This window comes from Nomascus leucogenys, chromosome 2 (assembly GCF_006542625.1).
Source record: "Nomascus leucogenys isolate Asia chromosome 2, Asia_NLE_v1, whole genome shotgun sequence".
NCBI classification, from domain to species: domain Eukaryota; kingdom Metazoa; phylum Chordata; class Mammalia; order Primates; family Hylobatidae; genus Nomascus; species Nomascus leucogenys.
This window is the reverse complement of record NC_044382.1, coordinates 77,736,725-77,750,799: the sequence shown is the minus strand read 5'-3', so window position 1 is coordinate 77,750,799 and position 14,075 is coordinate 77,736,725. Positions and strand designations below refer to the sequence as shown.

At 54.1% G+C, this 14,075-nt stretch overlaps 1 protein-coding gene across 1 annotated transcript in view; it reads right to left on the bottom strand.

The window, feature by feature from the left end:
* Positions 1–8,237: 8,237 nt before the first annotated feature.
* GTF3C1 (general transcription factor IIIC subunit 1) overlaps positions 8,238–14,075 on the bottom strand; it is a 90,722-nt gene continuing 84,884 nt past the window's right edge. The window contains exons 33-37 of the mRNA XM_030799353.1: positions 12,904–13,184; positions 11,962–12,478; positions 11,189–11,240; positions 9,941–10,133; positions 8,238–9,197 (exon numbers count right to left, since the gene is read on the bottom strand). Of these exons, the coding sequence (XP_030655213.1) occupies positions 8,985–9,197; positions 9,941–10,133; positions 11,189–11,240; positions 11,962–12,478; positions 12,904–13,184 (1,256 nt within the window). The 3' untranslated portion in view covers positions 8,238–8,984. The remainder of the gene's footprint in view (positions 9,198–9,940; positions 10,134–11,188; positions 11,241–11,961; positions 12,479–12,903; positions 13,185–14,075) is intronic.

Sequence of the window (14,075 nt, the reverse complement as noted above, 5' to 3'; positions counted from 1 at the left end):
CTCTACTAAAAATACAAAAATTAACTGGGTGCAGTGGTGCGCACCTGTAATCCCAGCTACTCAGGAGGCTGAGGCAGGATAATCTGAGAGACGGTGGTTGCAGGGAGCAGAGATCGCACCACTGCACTCCAGCCTGGGTGACAGAGCGAGACTACGTCTCATAAAAAAAAAAAAAGGAAAAATGTATAGGCGTTGTTAGATGTACCAGCTATTTGTGGCAGAGGGAAGAGCTTGGACAAAGACCTGGAGATATGACTAAGGGTCAGGAGCAAGTGGGACAGGTGGCTCCTCGCCCTCCAAAGACCAGGCCAGAATTGCTGACAAACCTCACTTAAGGGGAAGGGGGACCGATAGCAACATCACTTTCCCAGCTGCCACATTCCTCACCTTGCCGTCTGCAAGCTCTGAGGGGCAGAGTCATCCATTTGACAGATGAAATGAAGGCACAGCTCAGGCTGGTGACCCGCTTGAGGTCACACACTGAATGAGTGATTGGAGTTGGAACCAGAACTCTGGGCTCCTGATGCCAATTTCAGCTCTTTTTCACCTTGCTCTGCCGGAAAGTACCTAGATCAAGAGGTGAGGAAGGTTTAGCAGACCGCTGTGGGTGCCTGCTGCATCTGCCTGTGCAGCAGTTTGGAGATGTGGCTGACCCCAGCTCTGGGAGTGGCTACGTGACCCAGGCCTGTCCAATAGGACATTTCTTCCCCCTGGCAACAGTACAGTTTAGGGACAGACATACCCTAGCTGGTCCATGCTCTCTTTCTGCTGGGATTACTAAGCTGTAAGGAGGGTACTGGGAGGGGCAGCAAGAAACACACAAGAAAGCAGAGCTGAGAGATGGAGACATAGTCCCAGTAATAGCTCTTGAGATCCTGGATCCAGCCATGCCTGAAACCACATTTCTCCTGGACCGTTTAGATACATGAGTATGGAAGTCATTATGCTGTTCACCATATGCTGGGCACATGGCAGGATTGTACGTCCTGACCCTCTGTAGCCAGATGGGGCCATGTGACTGGCTGGGACTGGGCAGTTGTGAGCAGAAGTGATAAGTCTCACTTCTGGGCAGAGCATTTTTCAGATGTCTGCCATGCCCCCTAGGGTGTTTTTCCTCTGTCACAGAGACAGATGATGATGGTGACTGCTCCATCTGCCTGGGCACCTGGGCCCTTGAGTGAGGAGATACAGACTGAAGTTTCAGTTCACTTGTGATAGACGTGTATCATGAGCAAAGAATCAATCCTTTGTTGTTCTAAGCCGCTGAGATGGGGCCGTTTGTTACCACAGCATAACCCTGCCTACCCTAGCTGAATCAATGAGCTGATAAATTTCATTTTTTTGCTTAAGCTGGTTTGAGGTGGGTTTCTGTCCCTTGCAGCAGAAAGTGTTCTAGCATTATTCTGATATTATCTCCACAGTAAGGACTCTCCTTCCATCCTAAGGAAGGACCCTGTATTAGTCCTTGTGTCACTATAAAGAAATGCCAGGCTAGGCTGGGATCAGGCCTATAATCCCAGCACTTTGGGAGGCTGAGGCAGGCAGTTCCCTTGAGGCCAGGAGTTCAAGACCAGCCTGGCCAACATGGCAAAACCCTGTCTCTGCTATAAATACAAAAATTAGTCCAGCATGGTGGCACATGCCTGTAATCCCAGCTACTCAGGAGGCTGAGACGTGAGGATCTCTTGAATCCAGGAGGCAGAGGTTGCAGTGAGCTGAGATGGCACCACTGCACTCCACCCTGAGCGACAGAGAGATCCTGTCTCAAAAAATAAAAATAAAAAAGAGAAATACCAGGGTCTAGGTAATTTACAAAGAGGCTTAATTGGCTCTCAGTTCTGCAGGCTGTGCAGGAAGCATGGCACCAGCATTTATTCTGGGTGAGGCCTCGGGAAGCTTCCAATCACAGCGGAAGGCGAAGGGGGAGCCTGCGTGTCACCTGGCAAGAGTAGAAGGAAGAGAGCAAAGTGGGAGGTCCCAGACTCTTTTAAACAACCAGATTGGCTGAGTGCAGTGGCTCATGCCTGTAATCCCAGCACTTTAGGAGGCCAAAGTGGGTGGATCACCTGAGGTCAGGAGATTGAGACCAGCCTGAGCAATGTGGTGAAACCCCATCTCTACTAAAAAAAATACAAAAATCAGCTGGGCTTGGTGGCTTGTGCCTGTAGTCCCAGCTGCTTGGGAGGCTGAGACAGGACAACTGCTTGAACCCAGGAGGCAGAGGTTGCAGCGAGCCGAGATCACACCACTGTACTCCAGCCTGGGCAACAGAGCCATACTGTCTCAAAAAAACAAAACAAAACAAAAACAAACAAACAAAAAACCCCACCAGATCTCCCATGAAGTGACTGGGATCAACTCACTCATCACCAAGGGGATGGTGCTAAGCTGTTCAGGAGGGGTCTGCCCCCATGATCCAATCACCTCCCTGCAGGCCTCACCTCCAACTGTGATTGAGAATCACAGTTCAACATGAGATTTGGAGGGGACAAACAACCAAACCATATCACCCCATTCAAAGGGCCCAGAAGACCAGGCTCTAAGGGCAAGTCATTTGCTGTCACTGAGCTTCAGTTTTCTCTTTTATAAAGTGGAGGTTAGGAATCAGCCACTCGGCTTGCTCTGGGAATGAAAAGAGAGGGTGGAATAAGCCCTTATTAGATGTCAGTTGTCTTTGTGTTTTTTGTTTGTTTGTTTGTTTTTGTTGTTTGATTTTTAGACAGAGTCTCACACTGTCACCCAGGCTGGAGTACAATAGCGTGATCTCCGCTCATTGAAACCTCTGCCTCCTAAGTTCAAGCAATTATCCTGCTTCAGCCTCCTGAGTAGCTGGGATTACAGGCACGTGCCACCACACTCGGCTAATTTTTGTATTTTTAGTAGAGACGGGGTTTCACTATGTTGGTAAGGCTGGTCTCGTACTCCTGACCTGAAGTGATCCGCCTGCCTCAGCCTCCCAAAGTGCTGGGATTGCAGGCGTGAGCCACCGCGCCTGGCCAGAGGTGGGTTGTCTTTCTATCATCACCTTGAGCTAGGCTCCAGGTCAGAGGAGAAGAGGGCTGTGGCCCCAGCCCTTCCCAATCTCCTTCCCAGAGAGTTCATAAATGCTTCCCTCCAGATGCCTTGAAGCTTGCATTGCTCTCTGCTGGGATGCAACAAACACATAACCCCAGCTCTCCAACCATCAACAGTTCCTGCGAGATCTCAGCCTGGGATGCTGTCTGGGGGTCCCAGTTGCTCTAACAATGGGAGGAGACAGAGGGAAGTGAGGGCCCAGAAAAAGGCAGTGATTTGCCTGGAGTCCATCATGCCCTGCCCTATTCCTGAGCTCCTTTTGGTCCCCCCACTGGAGGTGAAAGCCCCTTCCTCCCTCCTATTTGGGGATGTTGTTTGCCTGGGCCCAGCTGCTGGCCCCATGGTATGGCACAGCCCTGTACAGCCCACCCAGCCCCAGGTGCACCGGCAGAACCCAGGAAGGGGACTTCCGGGGGAAGATGGAGCAGTGAGCACGTGCACTGCCCCTCCCAGGAGCCCATTCCACTGATAGTAAAGGAAGCAGGTGCTTCCTTTAAACTCTCGACAGGGAAGAATAAGGAGAGGACTTGTCTGCCGCCAGGAAACACCCACGCATTCGTGCAAGATGAGAGGATGGAGTCAAGTCTGCTCAGACGTCACCTTCTCCGCGTTGGGTTGGGCCCTTTATTCAAAGTGCAACACCCCGCTGCCTGGTTTTGTTTTTTCCGTCACACTTATCATATACCCTTTCATACATCTGTGTTATTTATCCATCATATTTACTGTCTATCCCCACTAGAGCAGGGATCTAAGTCTCCGCTGGGTCTCAGAGCCTAGAATAGTGCCTGGTATAGAGCAGGTGCTCAAAAATATTGAATGAGTGAATGAATGAATCAATCAATCAATGGCAGAGCAGTGACTGGCAAAGCAGTATGCAGAGAGGAGGGAACTATCTGCCCCAGACCTAGAAAGGGCACAGAATGAGGTGTGGAGATGAAACAGGCCGCCTCCTAGGGAGTCTGTAATGAGAGCAAGAGCCCTTCCGTCATTGCTGAGACCATGGGGCAATCACAGGTCTTCCCCCTGTGTCTAAGGGTGACAAATGTGAAGGTTTCTCTTTCAAAAATCGATGGCCCCAGGCCAGGTGTGGTGGCTCATGCCTGTAATCCCAGCACTTTGGGAGGCCGAGGTGGGTGGATCACCTGAGGGCAGGAGTTCAAGACCTGCCTGACCAACGTGGCAAAACCCCGCCTGTACTAAAAATACAAAAATTAGCTGGCTGTGGTGGTGGGTGCCTGTAATCCCAGCTACTCTGGAGGCTGAGACAGGAGAATCACTTGAACCCAGGAGCCGGAGGTTGCAGTGAGCCGAGATCGCACCACTGCACTCCAGCCTGGGCGACAGAGTGAGACTCTGTCTCAAAGAAAAAAAAAAATTGATGACCCCAGATAAGAAACCCTTTCATCTTACTCTTTAGGGAGTCTCCTAGCACAATGCTGGCTCCCACCCAACCCAAAACAAATCCCATCCCTGGAAGGCAGTGCGATGGGGAGGTCCCTGAGGCTGGCAGACTGGGAATACCAGCAGATCTGCTTTCCAGCCTCCAGCCCTGTGGACATGATTTTACCTCCTGCACCTCAGCTTCCTCATCTATGAAATGAGTATACTGATCAGGGCTGTTGTGGGGCTGGGAGTTAAGGTGTATAATGTGCCCAGAACAGTCGCATCTGGCAGGTGCTCAGGAAATCTTGTTGCTAGGATATCATCGATTTTATGGATAAGTCATGCCCTGCCCCAGTCAGTTCTTACTGGCCTCACCCTGGAGCCAGTATGGACCAAGAGCACTTATTTGGAAACCAAGACGAAGTAACGGGAAACAGAGACGCTTGGACGGCTGCTGCCACCTGCTGGTAAGCACTGCAATCTGTAGGTGTCGGCTGAAGGCAGTGCCCGCGCGCTCTGCTGTCCAGGGGGAAAGGGACACAGAAGTGCATCTGCCTGGCGCTTAGAAAGGGGACCCTGGACAATCGCCACAGCAGCCCTCTGCGGTAGAGAATATGGGCGATGAGGACAGGGTGAACTGGCAGAGTTTTGCTTAATTCAACAAAGGCTGACTTCTACCCTTTGGGCGGATGGACCTGTGTTGGGCATTGGAGGTAAGGAGGGAGACTCCACGCACGCGCATACATGCACACTCACACACACACATGCCCACACACAAATACATACATACACAGCATGTATGTGCACAGATACACACATTCGCGACTTCAAAACCTTTGTGGAGGCCGGGCGCGGTGGCTCACACCACCAACATGGAGAAACCCCGTCTCTACTAAAAATACAAAATTAGCCGGGCGTTGTGGCGCATGCCTGTAATCCCAGCTACTTGGAATCTGAGGCAGGAGAATCGCTTGAACCCAGGAGGCGGAGGTTGCAGTGAGTCGAGATCACGCAATTGCACTCCAGCCTGGGCAACAAGAGTGAAACCCTGTCTCAAAAAAAAAAAAAGAAAAAAGAAAAAAAAAGTTCGTGGAAAATGGAATTCAAACATTAAAAATAAGAAACAAACTTTCTTTCTCAACATAAGTTCCATCAAGGTCAAGACACTTTGGTGGGCAATGAGACCAGCCACTCAGCTCCTCCCTGAAAAACTGAGGGTCCTGGGAATTTTACCATGGCAATGCCATCTTTTTACATTATTAACTGAAGAAAAGTGCCCTTTAAAGATTTTTTTTTTTCTTTTTAAGATCAGGAAACAAAAAGAAGTCAGAAGGAGCCATATCAGGACTATAAGGTGAGTGCCTAATAATTTCCCATGGAAACGCTTGCAAAATTGCCCTTGTTTGATGAGGAGTGAGCAGGGGCATTGCTGTAGTGGAGAAGGACTCTCTGGTGAAGCCTTCCTGGGTGGTTTTCCGCTAAAGCTTTGGCTACTTCCTCAGTACACTCCCATAATAGACATGCTGATGCGGACGTGGCCGGGGGGTCGCTGAGTGAGCCGTGCTGAGGGCGTGTTTTATGTTACAGGCCCAGGCTTCCCAGGGCGTGCACAGACATATACGGATGGAAATGGGAAGAGGGAAAGTGGGAGGGGCCCTGAAGGAGAGGGGCCCAGAGGCTTTAGCCGGATTTGAAATGTGTTTAACAGAGAACGCATTCATGTATTTGCTTATCTAAGAAAAACAAAAAAGGATTAAGAGTGAGGAGGGCAAGACTGTGGGGTACATGGAAGCTGGGGACACAAAGCCAAGGTGTCCAGGCCTCGTGCGGGTGCCGCAAAGGGGTCAGAGACCCATTTTTGCCCCTTTGTAGGTTTTGTTTGGTAGTTAGTGCTTAATGTTTCTTCCAAATTTGCATTCCTTCACAGCCTGGGCATACACATTTTAGTTTTCCACAGTTGCTATCACTCCCTAGTATTTAACCCAAGGCCCCTTTCCTCTGTTACCTGCCTGGCCCCTGAAGGCATCTCAGCTCACAACTACTGGTCAATGCTGTGGCTTCTGGAGACTTCTGTGCAGAGCTTGGAGGGGCACAGAGCTGCCTTGGAAGGATGGATAGATGGATGGGTAGATGGATGGATGGACAGATGAATGAATGGATGGGTAGGTGGATGAATGGACAGATGGACAAATGAATGGGTGGATGGGTAGGTGGGTGGATGGATGGATAGGCAGATGGATGGATGGAAGGACAGATGAGTGGATGGATGGGTAGATGAATGCACAGATGAATGGATGGGTAGATGGATGGATGGATGGATGGATGGATGGATGGATGGATGGGATGGATGGGTAGGTGGATAGTTGGGTGGATGGATGGATGGATGGATGGATGGATGGATGGATGGATGGGCAGATAGATGGATGGACAGATGAATGGATGGATAGGTAGGTGAATGGATGGATAGACGGGTGGGCAGATGAGGGTCTTCATGATGGGTAGGAGGAAGGGGAAGAAGCAACAGATTATCCTTGGGCAGAATGGGGATGTGGGCTGGTGTTCACAGAAGCCCCATCTCACCATCTGAGAGCTGTCCCCACCATCCCTATGTCCCATCTCCCAACACATGCCCACACTCTCCATCATCTGGGAGGCACAGGCAAAGAAGGAAACCTGCTGAACCCGACTATGCACTTGCACCCGGTGCTCTTCAGCTCATCTGGCCCTCCCTCGAGGGAGATACTCTTCCCCCAGTTTTCAGATGACAAAACGAAGGCTCTGAAATGTGAATGCGGGGTCAGTTTTTAAAGAAACATTTACTGGATTCCCAAACCTTTCTTCCACCACACCACACTTTCCCAGATAATTAGCATTTGTACAGTATTTTATTTACGAAGCAGACCACATCCATTATTCTACTTGATTGCCTCAGAAATCCCATAGAACACTATTGTTTCTACATTTGAGTGAAACTTTAAAGGGAAAAAAAATGGACACTAAGACCTGACCATGCTTGGCAGTGCGGGGACTCACTCTCAGGACTCTGACTCCCAAGTCTCTGCCTTTGTCCCTCCTCACCCAGAAGTGTCGCCCAGAGTGACCAGGGCCCTGGTCCCTCATAGAGGGAGGATGGAGACATAGGGTTGGAAGGTGGGTTAGGTCAGGGGTACATGTTCCCCAGAGGGGACACTTTTATAGGTGAGAGAAGCTGCAGGTGGGTGTGAGACACAGCTGGCCAGGTTGGGGCACACCCCACCTAGAAGGAGCGGCCTCTGCTTAGCACTTCTGACTGCTACAGGCAGGAAGCTAAGTCCATTGTTACTGGAACTTTCCATTTTAAGAGAAGACAGAAATCTGAATTTTTTTAAAAAAAATGTTAACTCTACATTTTAAAAATGTTGGCAACTAACTTAAATAAATGTAACAATGTGAGCTCAAGAGAACTTCAAGGGGCCAGACCCATCCCGCAGGCCCTGCCAACACAGGCTGTGCTGAGCTGAGCTGATCGTGGGCCTGGCACTAAGCTGGGAGTTGCTCTGTGGGGGACAGGCCTGGGACCAGCTGAGAAGGTGGTGAGGGAGCTGCCTGTGCCTCTCTCTCCATCCTGGAGGCCATCTCTCACCTGCTGGCTGAGGCTGGGCGGGGCTGCCGAGCTTAGGATTGGGGCCTTCCCTCTTCCTTTGGTTTCAATGGGAACAGCCATTCCAGGTTGTTCTGCAGCCAAAGCAGAGAGTCCCCTAGGGGAATCACTGATTCTTTAGGAAACACACAAAACAGAATGCATTTTACTTCCCTTTAATCAAAAAATAAATAAGTACACTCCACAGGGACTTTTTTTTTTTTTTTTTTTTTTAATGAGGAAAAAAGGTGAAAGAACAAAATAAAACAAACAAAACCAAAACCTACAGGGACTCTTCATTTCTGGCCCACGGGGAATCACCAGCCAGGCCGAGGGACACGGATAGCCAGCCCAGCTGGGGCCTGCCAGGTGACTTGCAAGGCCAGGAAGGGAGCCGCTCTGCTCTGGGTGGTTCAGTCCCAGCCAGGGGTTGGATGTCCTGCCTGCAGAGGGGCCACAGTCCCCATGGGGGGCCCCTCACAGCAGGGCACACCGATCCCTATTCTGCAAGGTGTATCCCACAAGGCCCTTCCTCTTGGTGGCACCTGGGCACTCAAAGAGCCAGGAGATCCTGCAGAGATGGCTGGAGTCTGGAATGTGAGGTGTGCACAGGCGGGGCAAACTCCGGAGACCCAGAGACAAGAAGCACCAACTCCTGGTGTGATGAGGCCAGTTCCCAAGGGGCAGGCCCAGAAGAGCCTGGGGGACAGGCAGGTGGGGGAGCCCCTCTTTCCAGAGTTCCAGTACGGTGGGAAACATGTCGGGCTATGACTCTGGCCAGAGCACCCGTCCCCTGCTGCAGGAGGCTCGGCAGACCCAAGGCCAGGGCACAGTGGGGTCTGCCAAGCATCAGGCAGGAGTGGTGTGGCAGGCGGTGGCTGGGAGGGAGGGGATGCCCACAGGGGTCCTAGAGGTGGATCCACTTGTTCCAGTTGACCTCGTGGGGGAACACACGGCCCAGCCGGAGGGTACAGTCCAAGGTGGGCTCATAGAAGGCCATGGGGCTCTCGTCCAGGCTGGAGGGCACCTCCACCTCTTCCACCACGGGTGTAGAGAAGAGCGAGACGGGCCTTGGCTTTCTCAGCCAGCGCTTCCGGATGCAGCCGAGGGACTCCAGGCCCTGGAAACACCAGACACACAGGTTACAGCGGCACTGCCCTCACTTGCTTGTTGATTTATTCTTCAAGCATTTATGGAATGCCCTCTCTATACGAGGGAGCGACTTCCCAGAGCAGGGGGCACCTGAACTGGGCATGAGGCAAGTGGGGATGTACCAGGAGGGTTCAGGCAAAGGCCCTGGCGGGAGAGGCAGCAGCCCGAGCAGCAGGTGTACAGCGCTGGCTGGAGCCACCACACTGAATCTCATTTGTGGAGGCCTGCAGCGCGGGCTGCATCCCAGCTTCCTGTGAGCCAAGACTGGCTTCCAGGTGGGGTTTTGTTTGGCTCATGGGGTATCTGACACTGAACGTCAAGCTCCTAGCTGCCAGAGAAGCTAGAGGCCCCAGACACACTGGGCCATGGGAGCACAGGGCAACTGTCAGCCAAGCAGGAAGCAGCTGCACCAGGGGGCAGCTGCTTGACCCGCGGGGCCCGGCGGGCTCATGAGTTAGTGACCCCTGGCACAGAGAAAGCATCAGAGACAAGCACCCCGGGCACCCCATCTTCCAGCCTGGCCAGCAGCATGGAGCTGTTGAAGGACGCTGAGGGATGGCCTGAGAGGCAGGAGCCCAGGACAAGCTGGGGGAGGAGTGCAGGCAAGCAGTATGGTGGCACTGCATGCTGCCTGGGGCCTGAACATCATGGCTGGGCCATTGAGTGCACCCAGCCGCCCCACACCCTGCTGAACCCGCGAAGGCCCCACACCTGGAGCAGCTCCAGCACGGCGACGGGCTGCAGGACCCCCTGGTAGTGGCGCAGCAGGCAGCTCTCGGGGATGCCAGGCCTGGTCATGATGTGGTACAGCATGGCCTCCATCATACCCTTGCATACGGGCAGGTTCAGGTGGCCATCCACAACACGCCACGGCCGGCCGATGAAGCAGACGCTCTCACAGTCCCTGCAGGGAGAAGGCTTGACATCAAGGCTTGGCAGGGGCAGGAGGGCAGCTCATTCAGACAGAACACTAAGGCTCAGGGGCGTCCTAGGCCTGGCCCAGGTCACACGGCTGAGACCGGCCACCTCTTGCTCTTTGCTCTCCAAACTCCCCGCTTCTCTCCTGTCTGGACAGAGGGGCCCTTGACTGCCAGCTGGGTGGAACCACGACGTGGGGTCCTGCTCAGATGTAGCTGTAACTGAGGCCTCAGTGGGCCCACCCACATTGGCAGGAGTGGGACAAGGGTTGTGACTCCTGGACCTGCCAGCTCTCCTGGCAGCCCAGGCAGAAACCACCTCCAGGTTGTGGCAAAGCTCACAGGAGCATGACCCTGAAGCTCTGCTCCATGCCATGTGCAGAATTCCAGGCACGCTTTCCTCGAAACAGACGTTTCTGTTACTAAACCAGGGACTGAACAGCCACCCGGGGCCTAGGAGTGGCGCGGACCCGGAAGAGCTGGACACCAGGCTCTCATCACTATGGCTGGGCCTTGGAGGGGGCACACCTGAGCTCCTGAAAGCCAGGACACAGGGCGCTTGGGCCCTGCCAATCTGGGGTCAGTACACACACTCACAGGAGGCGCCCCCACCAGATGGGCTTCTGCGGCCCCCTTGCTTCCTGTAACTCTGTGGCATGGTTGTCCCAGGGGCAGCTGGGCATTCAGGGCTTATCCCTCTGTGGACCCCTGGCTCATCTGCAGGAGCGGGTGAGTTGCCTGTGGGCCGTGAGGAGCCAGTGAAGCACAGCTGACAGCACCAGGCATGGTTCTCCACCAGCACCCTGGGCATTCTGGAAGCGCAGCCCTCATTCCAGGCCGACCTGGGCATTGCCGGTGCTCAGCACGCCTGCTGCTCGCCCACTGCGCCCCTCCAAGTACCCCTGCCGAGAACCACGGTGCCGGGCAGGCTGTCAGAGCTGGTACCTGGGGAAAGACCCTCAAAGACCCTCACACAAATCCTTACACTCAGTCCCTGTCAAGAGCCCCGCCCCAGGCCCCGGAGCCAGAACCCCACACCCACCTTTCCCGCGCTGCCTGGGAGATGTTGCCGGCTCCAAAACTCTCTGTGCACCCTGAGGGAAGAGGAAGAGAATGTGAGAGACTCAGAAAGTCAGGGAAGCCATCTCTGCCTCCCCACCTTCAGCATGGTACCTAGCATGAGAGGGCACCTTGAGGCTCAGGGGATGAAGTGTCAAAAAAAAGGACAACGAGCATCTCACAGAGTGGCCACCCTGGAGGTGGCGGGGCTGGGCAGACTGCTGCACACAGCACCACATGCAAGCAGCGTCCCAGGCCCAGACGAGCCCCACATCACAGGAAGCCAGCGAATACCTCATTTTCCACCCAGAAGCCCTGACCACAAGGGTGGTGTAAAACTCGAGGCAAAAACACCCCAAAGAAAACAAAAACGCCCAGAGAAGCCACATGAGAAGTCCGCTGCTGATGACAGACGCACAGGAGAGGAAAGGGCATGCTGCCACCCGAGGAAGTTGAGACCCCCATGCCGTCACTGCCCCACAGCAGCCGCTGCAGCGCACACGCTGGCCCCACCGCCTGAGCTCCTGCTCCAGAACTCACAGTGCTGCCTGGGGATGTGGGAGGCCTGCCCTCCCCTGGAAATGCATTTACAGGCAGTATCCCGCTCAGGACTCAGGCTCTGAGAAGCGAAAGTCAAGCCCCTTTTGTGCCAGTGGCAGGTCCCCCATCCCAGAGGAAGGTGTGGGGCCCATCAGGGCGGAGGGGAGGGAAAGCGAGGGTGGGGTGAGGTGGGGTAGGGGACAAGGCGCGCGGTACCTCTGGGGTCTTCAGAGCCCTCTAGAGGCTGCGCCTGGCCGCTCAGCTGCTCTTGGCCTGGGGAACTGAAGTCCCCGACACCTTCTTGGTCTTCCCGTGCTGCTCCCGCTGCAGTGGTGTCTTCAAGAGCTGGGGGTGGAGATGGGGCCTGGGCTTCTGCCCCGTCTTCAGCTCCGGGCCCAACGCTGGGGGCCAAGTTTGAGTCCTGGAGCGCTAGCCTCTTGGCAGGGGTCATCTGGGTGCCCTCGGCGTCGGTCTCCCCATTCTCACTGGCCCAGCTGGCGCACCTCTTGGTACCCCTGGGGCTGTGAGAAGGAGGTGCCTGCCCCTCGGTGGGGCTGTCTTCGCTGGAAGACCCCTCCGGGGGTCTGGCCTGGGGGTCTTCTCTCTGGATGTCGGCGTCTTCTCTGTCTTTCAGCCGCACGGAGTGCAGGAGCCAGGGCCAGGCAGACCCCATGGCTACCAGGCGCGCAGTGTTGCCGCCGACCTCCAGCACCTGATGCTGCTCCAGGAGGGCCTGGGGAGGCAGGAGACACGTGGGGTCTGTGGGGAGCCGGGGATCCTCTCCACGCTGGTGACAGGGGACGAGCGGAGTGGCCTTCCCTGCCTGGCGGGTTGAGTGCCCCGAGCAGCCCAGGCCCACGAAGCGGGCCTGGCTCCCAGCCCCGGGGCTGCCCCTTGCTAGCCCTGTGCCCTGGAGCAGCCTCTCTTCCTCTCTGGTGGCTCATGAACCACATCAGCCGTGTGACCTTCGGGGATCCACAACTGCACCCTCAAAGCGGACGTGAAATGCCCCAGTTTTCAAATGTTAATGACTAATTCAATGTTTAAAAAGAACGCAGCATGCTATGCCCCAAATCAAGCCCGTCCTCAGTGTGCACCTGGCCTGGGAGCTGCAATTTCCGCTTCAGTGATATCTGGCTAACCTAAAGCACAGCTCACCTGGATGCAATCTGCGAACGTCCTGGTGCGCCCACCACCTGCCTTCTCCAAGGCCGAGAACTGTCTGCGCAGCTCCTCCTTGTCAATCCCAAAACAACCCGTGGCTATAATGGCTTCCAAGATCTCCAAGGCAGCAGTCAGGTCTTCGGGATTATACCCAGACAGCTCCAGCCGGAGGACAAACTCCTCCAAGCTGCAGGTGTTTTCCTGGGGGCTTATCAGCTTGGTGAACGTGTCAGGGAGGCAGGAGGTTCCCACTGTTAGCTCTTCCAGAGGAGCGGCTGTGGGGACACAGAGGAAGATCAGAGGCAGCCCAACAGAGGCCCCCCTCCCCTGACCAATGCACAGGCCACACTCAGGAAAGGCATGCTCCAGCACCAACTCACTGCTTCCCCGACAGCCACAGGGGTCACCTGCTGGGCAGACACACTGGGCCCCTGGCAGTCAGGCTCCTGATCTGTGACCCTGGGCCTCTGACTACAGCTGACTGGGACACAAAGCTGACTAGATTTCTCCTGACCACTATGATTCTCCTGCTCAAGATGTAAAGTGAAGGGCACAGAGGCTGAGGACTGGGGTTCGAGAACCGTAAAGTCCAGTGCTCTGAGGGGGAGTCCCTGACCAGGGCTGGCCCAGTCCCATCCCTTCCTGCTGCTCATGTACCCACTGTTCCTTAGACCCTGTGAGATACTCCAGGTCCCTTCTACCCACCCTACTTTCGCCTACACCAGCCAGAGCTGGCTTCTGTTGCTTCCTATGGAATATGTCTCTGCTAAAGCCATAATTGATAGGTTATCACTACATTTTTGCCCAGTCCAAACTCCAGACAAAGTATAGAATTCTAACTGTGGTTATGAAACATACAGTGAACACCATCAACTTCAACAGCGCACCCCACTTCATTGTGCTTCACGGATATTGTGTTTTTGGGTTTTTTACATACTGAAGGCTTGCGGCAAGTCTGCATCAAGAGAATCTACGGGCACCACTCAACACCGTGTGCTCGATTTGTGTCTGTCATGCTTGGGAATTCTCAGAATATTTCAACTTTTTCATGATTATCATATCTGTGACGGTGGCCTGTGATCAGTGATCTTTGCCCTTACTATTGTAATTGTTTTGGGGCACCACAAACCATGCCCACATAAGACAGCACACTTAATTAATAAATA